General features: G+C 43.1%; 1 protein-coding gene across 2 annotated transcripts in view; it reads right to left on the reverse strand.

The window, feature by feature from the left end:
• Positions 1–10123, reverse strand: part of Uaca (uveal autoantigen with coiled-coil domains and ankyrin repeats) — a 52134-nt gene extending 42011 nt beyond the window's left edge. Inside the window, exon 1 of one of the 2 annotated variants that reach the window (XM_048368790.1) lies at positions 9884–10123. In XM_048368790.1, the coding sequence (XP_048224747.1) occupies positions 9884–9961 (78 nt within the window). In that variant the 5' untranslated portion in view covers positions 9962–10123. Of the gene's footprint in view, positions 1–5613; positions 5745–9883 lie in introns of those variants that run through there. The other variant, XM_048368793.1, reaches the window with a different exon arrangement.
• Between the last annotated feature and the right edge of the window lie 7892 nt (positions 10124–18015).

The raw sequence follows: 18015 nt of genomic DNA on the forward strand, positions 1-18015 counted from the left end.
AAAGCAATCTAAGTAGTGTATATGTCTTTCTACTCATTAATACAGTGTTTGTCTCTGAATTATTGGCTGCTGTTTCTTTTTTTCTTTTTTTCTGAATAATTATTTATTGTCAAGGTGATGTACAGAGGGGTTAGTTTCATACATAAGGCAGTGGGTACATTTCTTGTACAATTTGTTACCTCCTCCCTCATTTCCCGCTGGCTACTGTTTCTTATGCTTCATTTTCCCTGATCTACCCTGCCTCTGTATCACCACAAAGAGGTGCTACAACAGCAGGCGGCAGCAGCTGCAGCAGCCAGAGAGCAGCTGGGGACAAAAGGGGTTGGCAGAGGAGATGAGAAACAACCGGGGGGGGGGGGGGGGAGTGTAGAGATGGTGAGAGAAGACTGTGCAAAAGACAGACGAAAAGCGGTGGGAGAAAGACCGCAGGCTTCCAGGCCTTAAACACCCATAGTTCTAGCATTCAAGGCTGGAAAGCTATCTATAGAGCTCAAGATTTCACTAGCTGTTGAGTACTGTGCTATGGGCATCTAAGTCCCGGGGCCCTAAGTCTCTAGATCACAAAGCCTAAAGGTATAAGCCTCTGGGTCTCTTAGCTCAGCCCATGAGCCCTTGGTACCCAAGGGTCCAGGACTGTCAATACTATAACTGCTCCTCACCTACTTGTATTTTCCATCTAGATCCAGCAAAAGGACTCCAGACAGATCATTGGTGACAATAAGATTAGGAATCTTCCTACATTTGCAAAACCTGTCACATGTTGTTGCGTATCACTGGTATATTCTGTCATCAGATCCAAGGTCCTGGGGATTAATTAGGGTGCAAAATCATGGTGGATTATTTCTGGACTTGGGCCCACCACTGTTCTGGATCACAACAGAACATCAAAAAGTTTAAACGTCACCTGACCACCCAACTAGAAAACTTTAAGATCTTTTCTAATACAATTCTAAAAATCTAGTGTTTGAACACATTGAAAAAATAAAATATAAAGTTACTTTAAAAATGGAAAGAAAGAAATTATGGGAATTTGAAAGTTAATTAAATCAAAAAGGTATTAATGTTTAGTTTAGTCTAGTTTAATGTATTAATCTAGTTCTTAAAAACTAGATTATGTTTTTGCAATCAACTTTTCCCCCCCTAATTTTCTACTCAAACCAAGAAGTGGACAATTTGGAAAAGGTGCACAAAGGTGGAAATAAGCTTTAGTGCAAACCCTAACGTCCAGAAAACAACAGACATCAGACGTACAGACCCCCTTGAACTTGTGACAATGTCCACAGTACAAACTCCAGTCTAATTCTAGACTTAAAAGATCAGAGCGGGTAAAGAAACCAGATGAAAATGAGGTCACACACAGGCCATTCCACTCAAGGATCATTACAGAAAAACTCCAGCTAAGGTCATAACCCTGGGATCAGGCCAGCAGGCCTCTTAAAGTACAGCATTTAGCTGACTGACTTCCATACAAAACATTCCTCATCCAAAAGAAAGAGGGAGAGGAAGAAACCTGGAATAAGGAAAATAACAGAGTAATTTATGTGAAAGAAAAGCATTTGTTCTTATTTTAAAAAACCAATATAACCAATATAAGACCAATATAAGAAAATAAACAGCTATTAACTACTATTCCAAACTACAATATTTAGTAATTAAAACGTAGGACACATTAATATTCCAATTTACACATTGATATAAGCTTCTCTGAATATTCCAATAACCTATGTAACTATTTAAAAACAGCGCTGTATCATTAAATTTAAGTCCAGGTGGTTTATTTTAAAGAGAACTCAAAGAAAAATAAACACATATTCAGACATATACTCAACTTTTCATGTTCCCTAGGCAACACAAAGACTTAAGAAATATGTGCTGACTCTTTAAAGACTGTGTGTTCTCCAGCTTAAACACTTAATATAGTCATTTCATTAAGAACTTGAATAAATTATAATCCTCAGCGATAAAGGGACATTTAGGAATATCAACCCACAAACAGGAAAGCATTTATTTAGGTGCATGATAGAGAACTGGAGGCCTGGCTCAAGTGGCAGAGCACCTGCCTCGCAAGCACAAAGCCTCAGTATCATCAACAACCACCATCTCTCTGAGCATCTCTCTGAGTGTGGTCTCGGGAGCAAAAGTGGTAAGTCTCCTGGCAGGCTGTTGTTTCTTAAGTTCTGGAGTGTTCTGTGAGCACCTTCAGTAGCAGGGCTGGGGCATGGAGCCAGCTCCAAAGCTTGGGCCAGCACCAGTGTGCAAGCACTCATGGTCTGTGCTCCACTTCTGCCTGCCCGTCCCACCCTTCCTCGAACCCTTCCCCAGGCCCCTTCACTCAGTGGCTGACACTTCCTTCCTCTCTAAACAAGTGTTTCAGTATTTGTGGTTTTGTAAATGAATCAATTCAAAATCACTTAGACCGCAAGAGTGCTCCATGGCTGTGGCAAGACATCAAGCTAATGCATTAATAGTACTGCTACTTGAAAGATACAGTGCAAGATAAATAGGCCTGCCAAGCGGAAAACTCTCTCTCAGCTTTTACCTCTTGTCACCTGTAAGTTTCCTTGCCTTTTAATGTCATTACTACATGGAAAGATGCCCCTATTCTTAAGTGGTGCATGCTGTAGCATGAAGCAATGAAACAGAGATTTACACCTTTTCCTCCAAATGCAGCCAAAGTCACATGTGCTGGCTGTTTCTGTTTATGTACACATGCATGCAGGGAGCAAATACAGCAAAATGTCAGTGTAAGGAGAGAGGTGGACCCTAGTTCATCAAATTTCTCTTTATGCATGTTTTCATTTTTCATAAAACATTAAAAACAAATCCAAAAGAAATCTGTGATTAACAGTGACGGTTTTATAGCATGGTAAATTAACATGGTATCAGGGTATTGTTTCCAAACATCATCAGAACATGGAGGTATTGTAAATTAACTATAAATGCAAGTATTTATGAAACAAACCACGCTGCTGACACTCGGGAAGGAAGGAGTAGAAAGCAGTGTGTTCTCTGAACTTTAAGAACCTAATTGCCAATTAGAGATTACACAGTGCTTCACACCAAGGGCTCATGAGAACCGCCCAGGCTGGTGGCAGGCAGGGGCTGGAACCACTTGTGTGGGGGGTGACTTTGACAAGTTACAACTCTGCAGTGTCCAATGATTCTTTCTAACCCATGAGCACCATCCAGTCCAGGGCCCCCGCAGGCTCTGGCCTGTCCTTGCATGGCGGCTTTATCATTGACCCACCTGTTCCAAGCCTGCCCCTTACATGTGCTCTGACAGAGAGGCACAGTGACCCATGGTACACACATTTGATCCCAAGAGTCCCCACCTCTGGGGCCCCAGGACAAAGTCCAACAGGCTTATTTTACAGGTGCCAACTTCCTCTCCTGCTCATTTCCCACCCAATCCCCCTGCTAGTATTCTCAGATCTTCCCTGGCTGGACTGACAACCCCACTACCCCACCCCTGACCTTTCTCTTCCCTGGGCTGTCAAGAGGAATTTTATCTCTCCTAGGGTGCTCTGCCTGCATCTGTTTAGCAGGGCTAGGGAGGCTCCCACCTGGGGACTGGTGGTTGCTAGGAGGAGGGGAAGTATAGGTGGAAATCAGCTGCTTTGTGGGTACAGGGATCCTTCTGGAGTGAGGGAAGGGTTGAAAGCAGATACAGATGGCACTTAAACCACATTATAAGTGTACTAAAAGCCACCTAACTTAAGTGATTAGCCCTGTTAGGCGCCGGTAGCTTACTCTTGTAAGCCTAGCTACTCGGGAGGATAAGATCTGAGAATCACAATCACAGTTCAAAGCCAGCAGAGGCAGAAAAGTCCGTGAGACTCTCATCTCCAATTAACCACAAGAAAACCAGAAGTGCCACTATTGCTCGAGTGGTAGAGCTAGCTATGAGCAAAAAGAGCTCAGCGCCCAGGCCCTAAAAGTCCAAGCCCCAAGAATGGAACGGGGGTTGGAAGGGGGGCACATCAGTTCCCTATTATCCTCCAGAACTGATTAATTGATTGTATTTTTAAATCAGCACAATGAACTCATAGACTTAAAAGATGCTATGGCAGATGTTAGCCTTCCAATGTATCCTTTGCTGGCCAAGTGCGGGCTGGCTCAGAGGCCTTAGAGTCTTAATATTCCACAGCCTTGCCGCATTCTAGCACATCATGGGATTCCAGGCTGGTCTGGAACTTTTTCCGCTCCCAACTTGGGAGTTATCCAAGAGGACACAATGATCAATTCATTGTTGAGTATAACTCATGTATTCCATCTATGTTTCTCAAACTCATTAAGTCCAATTCCTCAGCTAGATTTGAACATGTGCATGACGTACAATAAATAGACATGACAATCATTTCAGCCTCCTTGAAAAATGTAAAATCCTGACTACTCATTCTTTAGCCTCAATAGGCCCAAGAAAGCAACTCCGCTTTTGTATTATAATGCAAATACCCAGGATGAGCTGGTAATCTTACATTAAGTTGGGGTCAAAAGCACCAAGTCTGAAGAGGGCTTCTCTGGACTTTAAATTTCTAAACGAGCAGAGGAAATAGAAAAAATATATTGTGGGGCTATCATGAGGAAGTTATCTAAATAAAGTTCTAATCAAGGCACTTTTAATTAAGGTAAGCATTTTTAATTAAAGGTTGGATTCTAATGAAAATAAGTAAACAGTATCTAATTAAGTATAGTGACTTTACAATTTGTGACTTAATTACATGACCTAAAAGTCATGATGATAATAACACCATGTCAGAGTAGTGCCTAATCCCTGATGAGTTCCAAACATTTCCCTCTGCTGGCCTAGATGGGAACCAAGTGCTTTTCCCAGCTGCTGAATGGACAACTCAAATTCTTTTAGAAATAGCAATGTTTCTGTAGGGTGTCTAGATGTTAGTTAGCAAGGTGCTTTCAGCCCCATTTCATTGCTCATTTATGAACCGCACTGCCCCATGTAAAGAAGAGCGCAGAGAAGAGAAAGGCAGAAGATTGCAGGTCAGGCCTTACTTTTACAACCAAGAATTCATTCCACTACAAATGGTGGTCATAGGGAGGACTTAGAGTGGACACCCCCCACTTCCAAAATGTCCGCTACTTATACCTGTAGTTCTGGAAGTGTACTACCTAATTTCATCACCAAAATTTTCTAATCTGAACTAGACAGAAAAATGAACAAGCCTACTCTCCTTGTACATATAATTATATATAACTGACAGCATGTTTCATTGGCATGCATCTGGTATAATATCAATAGCCATTTAATTATTCCTTTAGAAATCTGAAGCTCCAACTCAGTAATTAAAAAATAAATGTGACAAGAAAGATACCCTAGTTATGAATAGATGCAGCTATTTCATGATCTGACTGGTAAAGGGTAACCCTTAATGAATTCTACCACAGTTTGTAAATGTGAACTCAGTTTATTTGTATGTGTTTATAAACACATCTCCACTGAATGAACTCTAAACTCATTGATATATTTATATGGTGCCATTGAAAATAGTGTCAATTTCTTTTTCCTGCACATCTGCACAGAACTATAATTTATATTTATGCTAAAATATAGTATCTCCCAAAACATGTCATAAAACATTTACATACCTAACATACCTCGGTCTATTGCTTATGAATCTTCAGATAGTAAGCTTACATAGCCGGGCATCAGATGAATCCTCAGATACTTAGCTTAAATAAGCCTGGCACCAGTAGCTTACACCTGTAATCCTAGCTAATCAGGAGACTCAGATCTGAGGATCACAGTTCAAACACAGCCTGGGCAGGAAAAAGTCTGTGAGACTCTTGTCTCCAATTAACCACCAAAACACCAGATGTGGAGCTGTGACTCAAACTGGTAGAGCACTAGCCTAGAGGCTCAGGGATGGCAGGCCCTGAGTTCAAGCCCCACAACCAACGGGGAAAAAAAAAAAAAAAAGCTGAAATAGATACATGAAGAAACCATGAGAGAAACATTTAAAATTTTTCACTCAAGTTGGATAGCACAAACTGTCATCATTTCAACGATAATTAAGTGAGTACTATAAAATTCAATCAGGAGATTTGAGGGAATAGAAGAAAGAAAAGAAGAAAGAAAGAAAGAGAATGCAGACAGGCCCTCTTATCCAGGCATACCTGGATAATCCCAGCTACTCAGGAGGATAAATCAGGAGGATGGAAGTTTGAGGCCAGTATGGAAAAAAAAAAAAAGAGTTCACAAGATCCTATCTCAACAGAAAAATCTGGGCATGGTGTTACATGCCTACTCTCCCAGCTATGCTCGGAACTGTAAGTATGACCATCACTTTTTACCAAAGCAAAAAAAAGCAAGGTCTTATCTCAAAAAATATCCAAAGCGGGCTGGGGATATGGCCTAGTGGTAGAGTGCTTGCCTCACATACATGAAGCCCTGGGTTCGATTCCCCAGCACCACATATATGGAAAACGGCCAGAAGTGGTGCTGTGGCTCAAGTGGCAGAGTGCTAGCCTTGAGCAAAAAGAAGCCAGGGACAGTGCTCAGGCCCTGAGTCCAAGCCCCAGGACTGGCAAAAAAAAAAAAAAAATCCAAAGCAAAGTAGGGCTGGAGGCATGGCTCAAGTACTAGAGTACCTGCCTAGCAAGCACAAGGCCTTGCTTTCAGTGTTGCCTAAGAGGTGTATAACCTTTTATCTTATGCCAGATTAAATTCCATACGTAGAGAATAAATTCCATATGGGCATGTAGAGTAACATCACAATGAAAATATTTACATTATTGTGTGTTCTCACTCAAAAATAAAATACATAAAGAAATTTATGAACTAGAAGAAACATGAGAGAACTTTGCTGTTGTAGCATAAATCTAGAAGTCACAAAATACAAGGTTATAAACTGGATTATATACGAACAGCCTTTCTAGATAGCACATGCCACTATAAAAATGTCACAACAACCAATCAGCAAAGAATTAGCATTAGCTATTCATATCTTAGTGCCAGGCTAAATACCAGTGATACAAAATACAAATGAATTTTTTTAATGCAAGAGGAAAATGGGAAGAACGAACTTACAGAAAAGATGTAAGAAGTTCAATAAAACATGAAAAAAATGCTAACTTCATTCACAATAAGGCAAATGCAATTTAACCTACCAGTCCTGAAAGGATCCAAATAATTTGAACAGATAATAAAGGCTCAAAAAAAAATTCCCATACATTTGACTCATGATGCCTGAAAGGAAATCTAACAACATTCTTTAAAATCAGAAATGGACAATATTCTTTAACCCAGTCATTCCACTTTTAGAAATTAATCACATAAAGAAATACACACTTATGGGGCTAGGAATGTGGCTTAGTGGTAAAATCCTTGCCTAGCATACTTGAAGCCCTAGGTTCAATTCCTCAGCACCACAAAAAGAAAAAGCCAGAAATGGCACTGTGGCTCAAGAGGTAGAGCAAAAAGAAGCCAGGGAGAGTGCTCAGGCCCTGAGTTCAAGCCCCAGGACTGCAAAAAAGAAGAAGGAGGAGGAGGAGGAGGAGGAAGAGATACACACTTATAAGCACATATTTGAAGTAAATACAATTTATACATCGTAATATTTTATAGTATAGTTAAAGATGTGAATAAAGAAATTCTGAATGGGACTAATTTAAAGCTTAAAATAAAAATACAGGATAGGAATTGGAGGCTTGGCTTAAGTAGTAGAGCACCAACCGTAAGTGAAAAAGGCTGAGGGAAAGGCCCTGAGTTGAAGCCCCAGTCCAAAAGAAAAAAAAAAAAAAAAAAAGCCACAGGAGAGGGCAGAGTAAGTACAGTGTGCTGCCATTTTTACAAGGGTGTCCTTCCATTCCTATTTGTGCTTCCTCTTGGGGGGGAATGTGCAGACAACTAATATCGAGGGGTTCTGAGGAAGAGGAACAGGTGGAAGGATATAGATGATACTCTGTGGTAAACATTTTCCCTTGCAAACATTAAACCAGGTGATATGTCATCTATTCAAAAGCCCTTAAAGGCAGAAATGAAAAAGACAGCTAGGCCAAATCATAACAATACACACACATGAGAGTCAATCAAACATCAGCATCGAGACTGAAAAGCATTAATACTTTCATTCTATCCTACCAATGCTTGCTCTGGTTTTAGTGGCCAATAGACTCATTCACTTTCATTTAAACACCTTGCAAGGCTTACTCTACTATTTACAAAACTATAAAATGTTTGCTTTTTAAAAAAAAAAAAACCAAGCAGGTCTCTTTACCATGTGTTTCATTTTAACACCATTATTTTAAGAAGTAACAGAATACCTAATTTAATGAGTGTTAAGGATTTAAGCTCACATAATACCATTAACAAAATAAACACTCTTTGCAGTTCTAGAAGGAAAACTGGAAACAGATATATAAACCTCCAAATGGGATGTAAATCTTTAGAATAAAGCAAACTAAACTGTAAAGGGGGGGGCTACAGCTAATAAGTGCAGGAAAGTATATCAACAGTAAAGCTGGAAACACAGCCTGCATTACAAAAAAATTTTGATTTTTTAAAATAATCTTCGTGGCATTGCCATTTTAAAAAAGCAAAACGAAAGGAAGCTCTTGTATCTATGAGCTTATAAAACATCTTCGTGCTTTATTAAATATCAAATACTGTGTCATCTGCAGCTACTATTTTTATCTTTTTTTTTTAATGAGAATTTCAAAGTCTAATTCCACAACTTCTTTTTGGCCAGGTAAAACAGTAACAGAAATGGGTGGAGAGAATTACGTCCGAATTAATTCAACAGCTGATACCAATTAATTTGTATTCTTATTTAAGAAACTTATAAAGAGAGAGCAAGGGAAGGGGGTGACATTATCCAGAAAGAAATGTAGTTTACCTGGACTTACATAACTGCAACTGTACATCACCTTATAATAATAAAAAAGTAAGAGAGAGAGAGGCACGCCAAGATGCAAATTAAATTGTGTTCTATAATCGCTGGGCACTGGTGACTCGTGGTAGCGACTCAGAAGGCTGAGGTCTGAGGATCATGGTTCAAACCTAGCCCAAGCAGGAAAGCCCATAAAGACTCTTATCCCCAATTGATGTGCAAAAGAAGCTAGGAGAGGTGTGGCTCAAGCGTTAGCGCACCAGCCTGGAGTCCCAAAACGAAAACCAAAGGGCAGTCAGTGCCCAGGAGTTCAAGCCCCGGGGTGCACGCGCAGGCACACACCACAATCAACCCTTTAGTAAAGGAAATCGTTGCCACATTATAAACACAGCCACCACTACTAAGTAACTGGGCAATGTGGGCGGCGCATCTGCCCGGGTCTCTTGGAGACCTTTAAACCAGCGCCTGTTTTCATCACTCGCCTGTCGGGTGCTCCCGTCGTTCCGGCTTCCCTCGGCCTCACTATCTAAATCTCAGTTACCCACCGCCAGGCGATTTCCCAAGATTCCGGATCGCCCGCCAACTTCGCTCCGCCGGTGCCCGGCCTCAGCCTCGGGGAGGCCCGGCCTCCGCCACCGCCCGGCCTCGACTGCGGGGAGGCGCCCGCCCAGCCCGCACTCGCTCGGGCGGGCACCGGCGGGGGAGTCCGTCCCCTTCCCTCTCCCCCCCCCCCGCACCACCGCGATTCCCCGCGATTAGCCACAACAAGTGGGCTCCGTCCCGCCCCCCCCCCCGACGGAGGACGGGGGAACGGGGACGGGGCGGGGAGGGGGGTGGCTCCGCGCCCGCAGCCCGGTCCGCCGCCCGCACCTCCGGGGCCGCCGGGCCGGGGGGTCACGCGCGGGGCAGAGAGGGGTCTCGGGCGACGCTGGGACGGACTCGGGAGGCCGGGACCGGAGGCTCCGAGCCTCCGGGCCGCGGGGACGGAGGGGACCGCGGGGACCGGGGGGGAGCGGGGGGGACGACGCGGGACTCACCGAGCCGGCGGGGGAGGCGGGGGCCGGAGCGGGGCCCGGCGCGTCCTGTCTCCTCAGCCGGGACTTGAGGCTCTTCATGGCCAGCAGCTCCCGGGGCGCCTCACTGGGCCGGCGCGGACCTCGGCGTTTGCGGGCGGAGGCGACGCGGGCGGCCGAGGAGACGAGGCCGGCAGGCTGAGGAGGCGACGCGGGCGCCGCGCCGAGCCCGCCCCACCTGCCACCTGGGGCCCCGCGGCTCCTCTCTCCCGGCCGCCCGCGGGGTCTCCTACCGCAGCCAATCAACCGGCAGCCTGGCGAGGGGTGGGGCCCAGACCGGCCAATTGGAATCCGGGAAGGGGGCGGGACTTCCCTTTTAAACTCGCCCTCACCCCGTCTCTCCCGCGGGAGGCTAGGTCGGGCTCCGGGCGCGTGCTGGCCGGGCTCTGGAGGCTGCGTGGGTTCGCGGCCGCCCAAGGCCGACCGAGGGGGATGGGAGCCCATTCCCCGTCCCTCATGTTGGGTCCCCGGGTCCGACCTTGGGTTCCCCTACATTCCCGACCCGCTCTCAGGCAACTCCAGTCAGAACTCAATGCCAAGAACCCCACTCAGCCCCCGCGCACCCCAAAACAACAGGCACTGACAGCCTCAAAGACAGGAAAGTTCTAGAAGGACCTGCAGGTAAGGAGGCTCGGATCCGTGCTCTAGAACATCAAAGCGTGAGTGAGGTGTGTTCATTGATTTGTGAGGTGAAAACTCCACACAGGTGTGGGGAGAAAGGTGAACATGGGGCGAGGAGCACACAGCCGAAGAAGATGCCACAAAATAAAAATAAACACTGTGTGGGCTGGGAATGTGACCTTGTGGTAGAGTGCTTGCCCTGGGTTCGAGTCCTCAACACCACATACATAGAAAAGGCCAGAAGTAGCCCTGTGGCCCAAGTGGTAGAGTGCTAGCCTTGAGCAGAAAGGAACCAGGGACAGTGCTCTCAGGCCCGGAGTTCAAGCCCCAGCACTCGCAAAAATAAATAAATGAGTAAATGAATGAATAAATACATACATACTGTGTCCTTTTAAGCAGTGAAATAAATGTATCATGATTTTAGAACCCAGATTCAGCAGAATCAGCTCCAGGAAAGTATGAAGGAAGAAAATCTAAAGAGCAGCCAGGGTGTTGGTGGTTCACACCTGTCATCCTTGCTACTTTGGAGGCTGAGATCTGAGGATCATGGTTCAAAGCCAGCTTGCACAGGAAAATTCATGAGACTCTTATTCTCCAGTAAACCACCAGAAAACCCAGAAGTGGCGCTGCGGCTCAAAATGGCAGAGTACTACCAGATTGAGCAATAGAGCCCTGGGACAGCACCCAAGCTCTGAGTTTGGGCCCCATGACCAACAAAGCAAAAAAAAAAAAAAAAAATCTAGTGAGCTACAGCCAGTAATGTATGTGCTGCTTATGCCACAGCTTCAAAGATCTTCCTTAAAGTCAAGTTTTTCCTACAAGAACATGTTTATTCTAACAGGAGCCAGGTTGAAAAGACAGTCCACCTTTCTAACAAAGGACTCCTTTTGTCTGAAAGGGCAGTTGCTTTCTTTAGGATTTCCTTGGAAGAGCTCAATAGTTGTTGGGTTTTTTTTTTATCATGTATCTTTATTAAGCAGTATTAAGTAGTTAAGGATTTCAATTCCAGAAGTCAGATTATGAGTACAGTGTGCCAGTACTGGGACTGGGGCTTGAACTCAGGGCCTGGTCTCTGTTCCCGGGTTTTTTGTTCAAGGTTGACGCTGTACCACTTGAGCTCCAGCTGTACTTTCAGCTTTTCGGTGGTTAATTGGAGCGAAGAGTCTCACGGACTTCCCTACCCTGGCTCGCTTCACATTGTGAACCTCAGAGCTTAGCCTCCCTGAATAGGTAGAATTGTAGGCGTGAGCCATAGGTGCCAGGCAAGGTTTTACTCAACACTCAGACAAAGTTTTCAGAACCCTCTTGGAGAGACAGAAGACTGCTAATGCTTAACAAAAAGAAAAAAAAAAGAAGAAAATAAGTAAATAAATGCCCTTGGGGAAAAAATTACTAAATTTTCTCCTGCTTTGATCTGTGGAAAAAACTTCTCTTTGACCCTCCCTTCTCAAGATCCACCACGCCCATTCCGTTTTTGTTGGCTCCTTAGAAGAGTCTGTGGGTGGCCAGTTACTCTCTGCCTTGTCACTGCTGAGCCAAAGTTATCTCATACTTGGACTGTTATGGAAGCTTCTGGACCAGGATCCCAACCTCCAGTCCCTCACCTCTCCCATCACTTATCAATTACTCTTCAATATCAGAAAGCCTTACAAAATACTATCTGTGAATCTTCAGGGTCTGGAAACCTTGTTTGGTGGTTCATACCTGTAATCAGGAAACTGAGGCAGAATGATTGAGAATTCAAGGCCAGCCTGGTCTTTGTAGTAAAACTCTGACTCAATTGAAAGCAAACAAAAACACGAACCCTTTGACAGCTAATGAACATAAATCAAAGGTCTTTATTTGGCATTTAAGGTTCTCCAGCAAAGAGCAACTTTGCTCTCCAGCTTATACTGGCAATTTGGCAAATTCCTCCATTCCTCCATTCCTCCAACTTGGGTCCTGGCTCGTAGTGTCTCCATGTGTACCCATCAGTTATCTACTACTGTTCACTCTGTACATTCATCTCCCAAAACCCAGATCCCCCAACCGTGGTTGGAAGGGGGTACAAGGGAGTTCCTGGAGCACTGTGCTTGTGCTATCAGCATCCCAGTTACATAACTAGTGTAATATACATACAACTAGTAGATTTTGTTTGTGAAAATTCTGCAAGCATGAACTCTCCATGCAGTGTGCACTCGTACATGAGCTGTACGTTTATAAAAAGGTGGATGATCTCGGGAAAGCATTTCTCCCTTCCTTCTGCCTTCCTCTGTTGACAGAAGGCAGAAGGACCCAGCTGGACTGATCTATCTGTCAGCCCTTTGGGTAGTCTGAGTTCTGAACAGTGCCCTTCATTTGCTGCTGGCATGTCCAAACTCCTCCTGGACTTCCTTAAAACTCCTAAAAATCAGAGAAAAACTGAATAACTATTTCTGAATGGACAGATGCATTCCTTTTTTAGCTCTTAGTATGAATTGGGGTCGGTTGTTCTGTGTTTTCTTGTAATACAGTTTTAGGACCACCCCCACTCCAATCCCTCTCCATCCCCACTCTGGGGTTCAAATAAGTGTTTCTCAGTCAACTTCGTTCTAACTTGAAGGTAAATTCCACCCCCACCCCACCCCCAGCCCCCTGATGGAGTCTTCAATGTTCATTACCTTCAGTGGCCTTGTCTCTCCTGTATAATTGGCTATTTAGGTAATTGTAGCTTTTTGCTGTGCTGGTGTCTCCTCTAGCATCCAAGTTATCATAGCCCTGGTGGCTGGCATCTTTTCAGTTGTTACTGGATAAAGCAAAGGAAACAGAGACAGCCACAAGTATAGCTTGCATCAGGTTCCAAAAAAATGTCGGGCAAGTTATTTTTATGAACTGTCTACATGATGTCCCTGGGGTGTCTGTGTCCAGTGGCCTCTGTGGAGTTTTCCAGGCTAGAAACTTGATAGCTGATTGATGCCTGCTTGTTTCCATTTGAGAGTAACTAAGTAAATCACACTGGCTTGAATCTGCAGCAGAGTCTTTCTATATTGGTCTGGGAGCCTCCTATAATATCAAGTAAAGTCACCATTAGTAACAGTTAGCCAGACAGGTTGGTTTTGTTTTTCTTCACTACTGTCACTATTTTTATAATTTTATCTTCCCATCAGAGCCAAAGGCAGTTCTCAAACTTAGATGGACTTTCATTTGTTACTGTATTGAATCTGTATGAAATACGCTTTTTATTTTTGACATCTTGTTTTTAACAATGTACGTAACATGGAAGGCAATATACTTTTAAAGGTTATTTGAATAGGTTATATGTACACATGGTAAGGAAATCTTGTGTGTATGTGTATTTGTGTGTGCACATACATGCTTGCACATGTACATGATAGTACGAGGCTTGAACTCAAGGCCTGGGCACTGTCCCTTAGGGTTTTTTTTTTGGGGGGGTGGTTGTGTTGGGGGTTTTGTTGTTGTTTTTTTGCTGAAGGCTAAGACTCTACCATTCGGGCCATCCTTCCAGTACCAGCTTTTTGCTGGTTAGTTAGAAGTAAGAATCGCTTGAACTTTCCTGTCCAAGCTGGCTTTTAACCATAACCCTCAGATCTCAGTCTCCTGAGTCATTGGGATTACAGCTGTGAGCCACAGGTGTCCAGTAGGAAATCTTAAATAACACAGAAGAACACAGTTATTGTGCAACTGACAAGGAACTTGAACTCTCACTATAGAAACAAGCGTGTCCCACGGAGCACTTCTGGGCTTGCCTAGTTGTACAGTAGGACCACAGAAGACATGTTTGCATGAAGAGCAAATCCCAAGGCTGGTGTCCATTCTTGGAATGCACAAAGGTGAGAAGTAACGGGGGACCTGCTAGAACTGGGAAGAGAGTACAGCTGAGAGGTGCACAGAAGATGCAAATGACAAAGATGGCTTCTCAAGAAAAGAATAAACATGAACACACCAAATCTTAAGTTTACACAGACAAGGTTCAATTATGAATTCCATGTCCAGTGACTTCCTAGGGAACCCAGATCACAAGTCTAGTCAACCATTGCAAGATGTCACTCATTCTGTCCTAGTTTACATGCCAAGGCACAGAGAGCTTCCAGTGCCAAATGTGGCCCCCACAATATGAGGAAGGGCACCTCGACCCACAGCGCATGCAGCCTGAGAATGAGAGGCCCAAAGGCAAGTCTCCCACCTGCTTCTCTAGCCACATTCAAAACTGCAATCTGTTGCATAAGAGAGTTCTTTTAGGTAGGTAGGTAGGTAGATATGTTATCGGCATCACTAATTTAAAAAAAATCTGCACTTCTAGTAAGCTGTTCAAGAACTCCATCCTGGAAAAGTAGAGTGGGAAGAAGAGAAGTGGGAAGAGGAAATAGCTTCTGCTCCCAAGACTTCATGTGAAATTTCCCAAAACATCTAGGGATAGCAACAGTCCATCACAGAAACGGCTTTTTGAATATTTCATGCTGAGAGTAATTATATTTAGCTACAGCGATCTTGAGCAGACTGGTTCTCTCGCAAAGAGGTCTGCTTTCTCATCTTTAGCATTCATCTCTGACAGAAGGAGTGTGCCATTCCTGTCAACATGAAGAGGGAGCAAAAAGCAGGATGGGTCATGGTCAAGAACAAAAAGTAAGAGTTCTCCAATATGTTGACCTTATATCTAAAAGCACTACACCATTATTTCTTTGGATTCAATCAAGTTTAGCATTGAGAAAACCCAACCAAATTAAACTTTCGTTATCCAGTCTTGATTACCCACAGCTCCAGAAATACATTGCCTTCCCTTTAGTGAGAAGATTGATGGCATTGTGTGAGCTGATTCCAGGCAGAAGCTCTTGATTGCCTCATTTAAAACAGACTGCCCAGCCTGAAGCCTAGATAAATGCCAGGAATTCGATTGAGGGATCAGAAACTATCTGATTGCCTTGGAAACTTTCCTGGACCTCGGAGTTTTCTTATCTTAGCCACGATGCCAGGATAAGCACAAAAAAGAGCCAGATGACTTTCAAAACTTCAGCATTAAAATTAGTGACTAGGAAAGTTGCTTGTTTTTCTATTGAGAATATGGCAAGTAAAGACTCATCGGTTTTACTTGTAGGTTTGCTTGTCTTGCACATGCTTGCCCCTTGCTGATCTCCAAGGCACATTCTAATTTTGGGCAAACTGTTCAGTAAATAATCTCAATTGGGTGATAAAACTTCTAGTGGCTGGTTAATACCACCAGCTACTCCGTGCCAATCTTTTCTACTCATCCTAACCAGATGAATAGACGGGATAAGATTTTATTTTCTCACTTTCAGATGCCTTTGGAAAATGACCTGAGCTTTGTCACATTTGTTTAACAAATGACTAGAGCCACCTAAATTGAAATTACTGTTGAGTATACTGGTTTAAGTTATGCTGAAAGGAAGTTCATAGGGAAAGTACTGTTGCAATAAAGCTATATTTAAGCTTACACATTGTGTATTATTTATTATATACTAGAATATATTTGTACCATATGAGGTTACAGATATTTTAACATACTATTTTGAATTAGTTTATCAAATACCTTTACAAATTATTACATCTTTATCTGACATGATTGCACATGCCTGTAATCCCAGATACACTGGAAACAGAGATAAGAGGAGATAGATAGCAGTTCAAAGGATAAAAGAGGTTCAAAGCTAGCCCAGCAAGAGTTATCAGACTCTTACCTCAAAACACATGCCAGGCATGGGAGAACATGTCTTTAATCTCAATTATGTAGGAAGTAGAAGTTGAAGGATCGTGATCTGAGGCTAGCACAAGGCAAAAGCAAGACCTTGTCTGAAAAAAAAATAAACTGAATTTAAAAGATTAGGAGCGAAAGGTAGGGGTGTAGCTGTAGTAATAGAGCACTTACACAAAGTCCTAAGTTCAAACCACATACAGAACAAAAGAAAATTTAATCCATCTTTGTGTAAATCCTGATTCTGATGTAAAATTAAAGTTAATATAAAAGTACAAATAAGATGAGTACTGTGTGTGTGTGTGTGTGTGTGTGTGTGTGTGTGTGTGTGTGTTTTATGGGGCTCAAACTCTGGGCCTGGGCCCTGTCCCTGAGCTTTTGCACCCAAGGCTAGCACCACTTCTAGTTTTTTGGTGGTTAACTGGAGGTAAGAGTCTCATGGACAGTCGTGCCCAGGCTGGCTTTGAACCATGATTCTCAGATCTCAGCCTCTTCAGTAGCAAGGATTGCATGCATGAGCCACCAGTGCCGGGCAAGGTGCATACTTTAAAAGATTAATTTTAAGATTAATGAATGGTATGATACACAGTCACTGAATTTTTTAAATTTGTTTACCAAAAGACTCAGACTTTCGCTTCCTAAAGAGAATAGTTTATGAGAAAGAAAATTCTGGGCTTGTCTTCAAGACTACCAGCATAGTGTTTAAATTTCCATTAAAAAGTAAAACATAAGCCAGGTGCCAGTGGTTCATGCTATAATCCTAGCTACTTAAGAGGCTGAGAACAAAGGATAGAGGTTGGAACCAGCCCTCGCAGGAAAATCTGAGAAATTCCACCTCCAACTAAACAGTAAAATGCTAGATTAGAGACATGATTCAAGTGGTAGAGAACCAGCTGTGAGCAAGGAAGCTAAGTGAGAGAACACCCACTGGTTCTGGCATGCACACACACACACACACACACACACACACACACAGAATAAAATATAAATTTGCATCCAATTGCTATTTATTGCTTTATGGGGAGAAAATTTTAAATTCTAGTACAGGTCTTATGTCTAATGACGTTCCACATTGTACACTTTGTTGAAGGAGATTTGTCCATAGTACATCCTCAGGGATAAATCATGCTATATTCTTTATATCACCTATGTCTCTTTAGTACAAATATTTAATAATAATGAATAGTTTTATGCTTTCCCTATTGCTGTTTTTGAATGTTGTGGCCACAAGCAAAATAGGCAAAGTAACCAATAAATTAAAATATCCATATACTCTAGACTTCAAAAGAATTACATTTTAATTTTGTCATGTTGGGAGAAGCATGTATGTATTATGCACCATAAACTTCAAAAACCACCTCTGGAACTAAACAGCAATTAAGAACAGTGCCTTTGAACCTAAGAAGGGTGTAGCCTTTGCATTTACGTAAGATCAAGGCATCCCACTTTAAAGTTAAACTAAAAGGTGTATGTCTTCCACTTCTGAGACATGGAGTAGTGAGAAGATAATAAACTCTCATGATCCATCAACTTCTTGGCCCATAACTCTGAAGTGACATGCTAGTCAACAAATGTAAATAAGCCTAAAATCCCTGATACCCAGAGGGCTGGGCTCTTAGTGAGCTAGTCAGGCCCTAACTGAAGTTAACCTTAGGGAATTCCCGTACAAGGAAACACAGCCAATCACCTGACAAGCCGCTGCCCAGTCTCCCCACCAGTGTCAATACTATACACATTTTGGTATACATCACACTTCCATTTTTGCATTTTTAACTGGTACATAAATGTT

Source organism: Perognathus longimembris, chromosome 20 (assembly GCF_023159225.1).
Source record: "Perognathus longimembris pacificus isolate PPM17 chromosome 20, ASM2315922v1, whole genome shotgun sequence".
In the NCBI taxonomy this organism is placed as follows: Eukaryota; Metazoa; Chordata; class Mammalia; order Rodentia; family Heteromyidae; genus Perognathus; species Perognathus longimembris.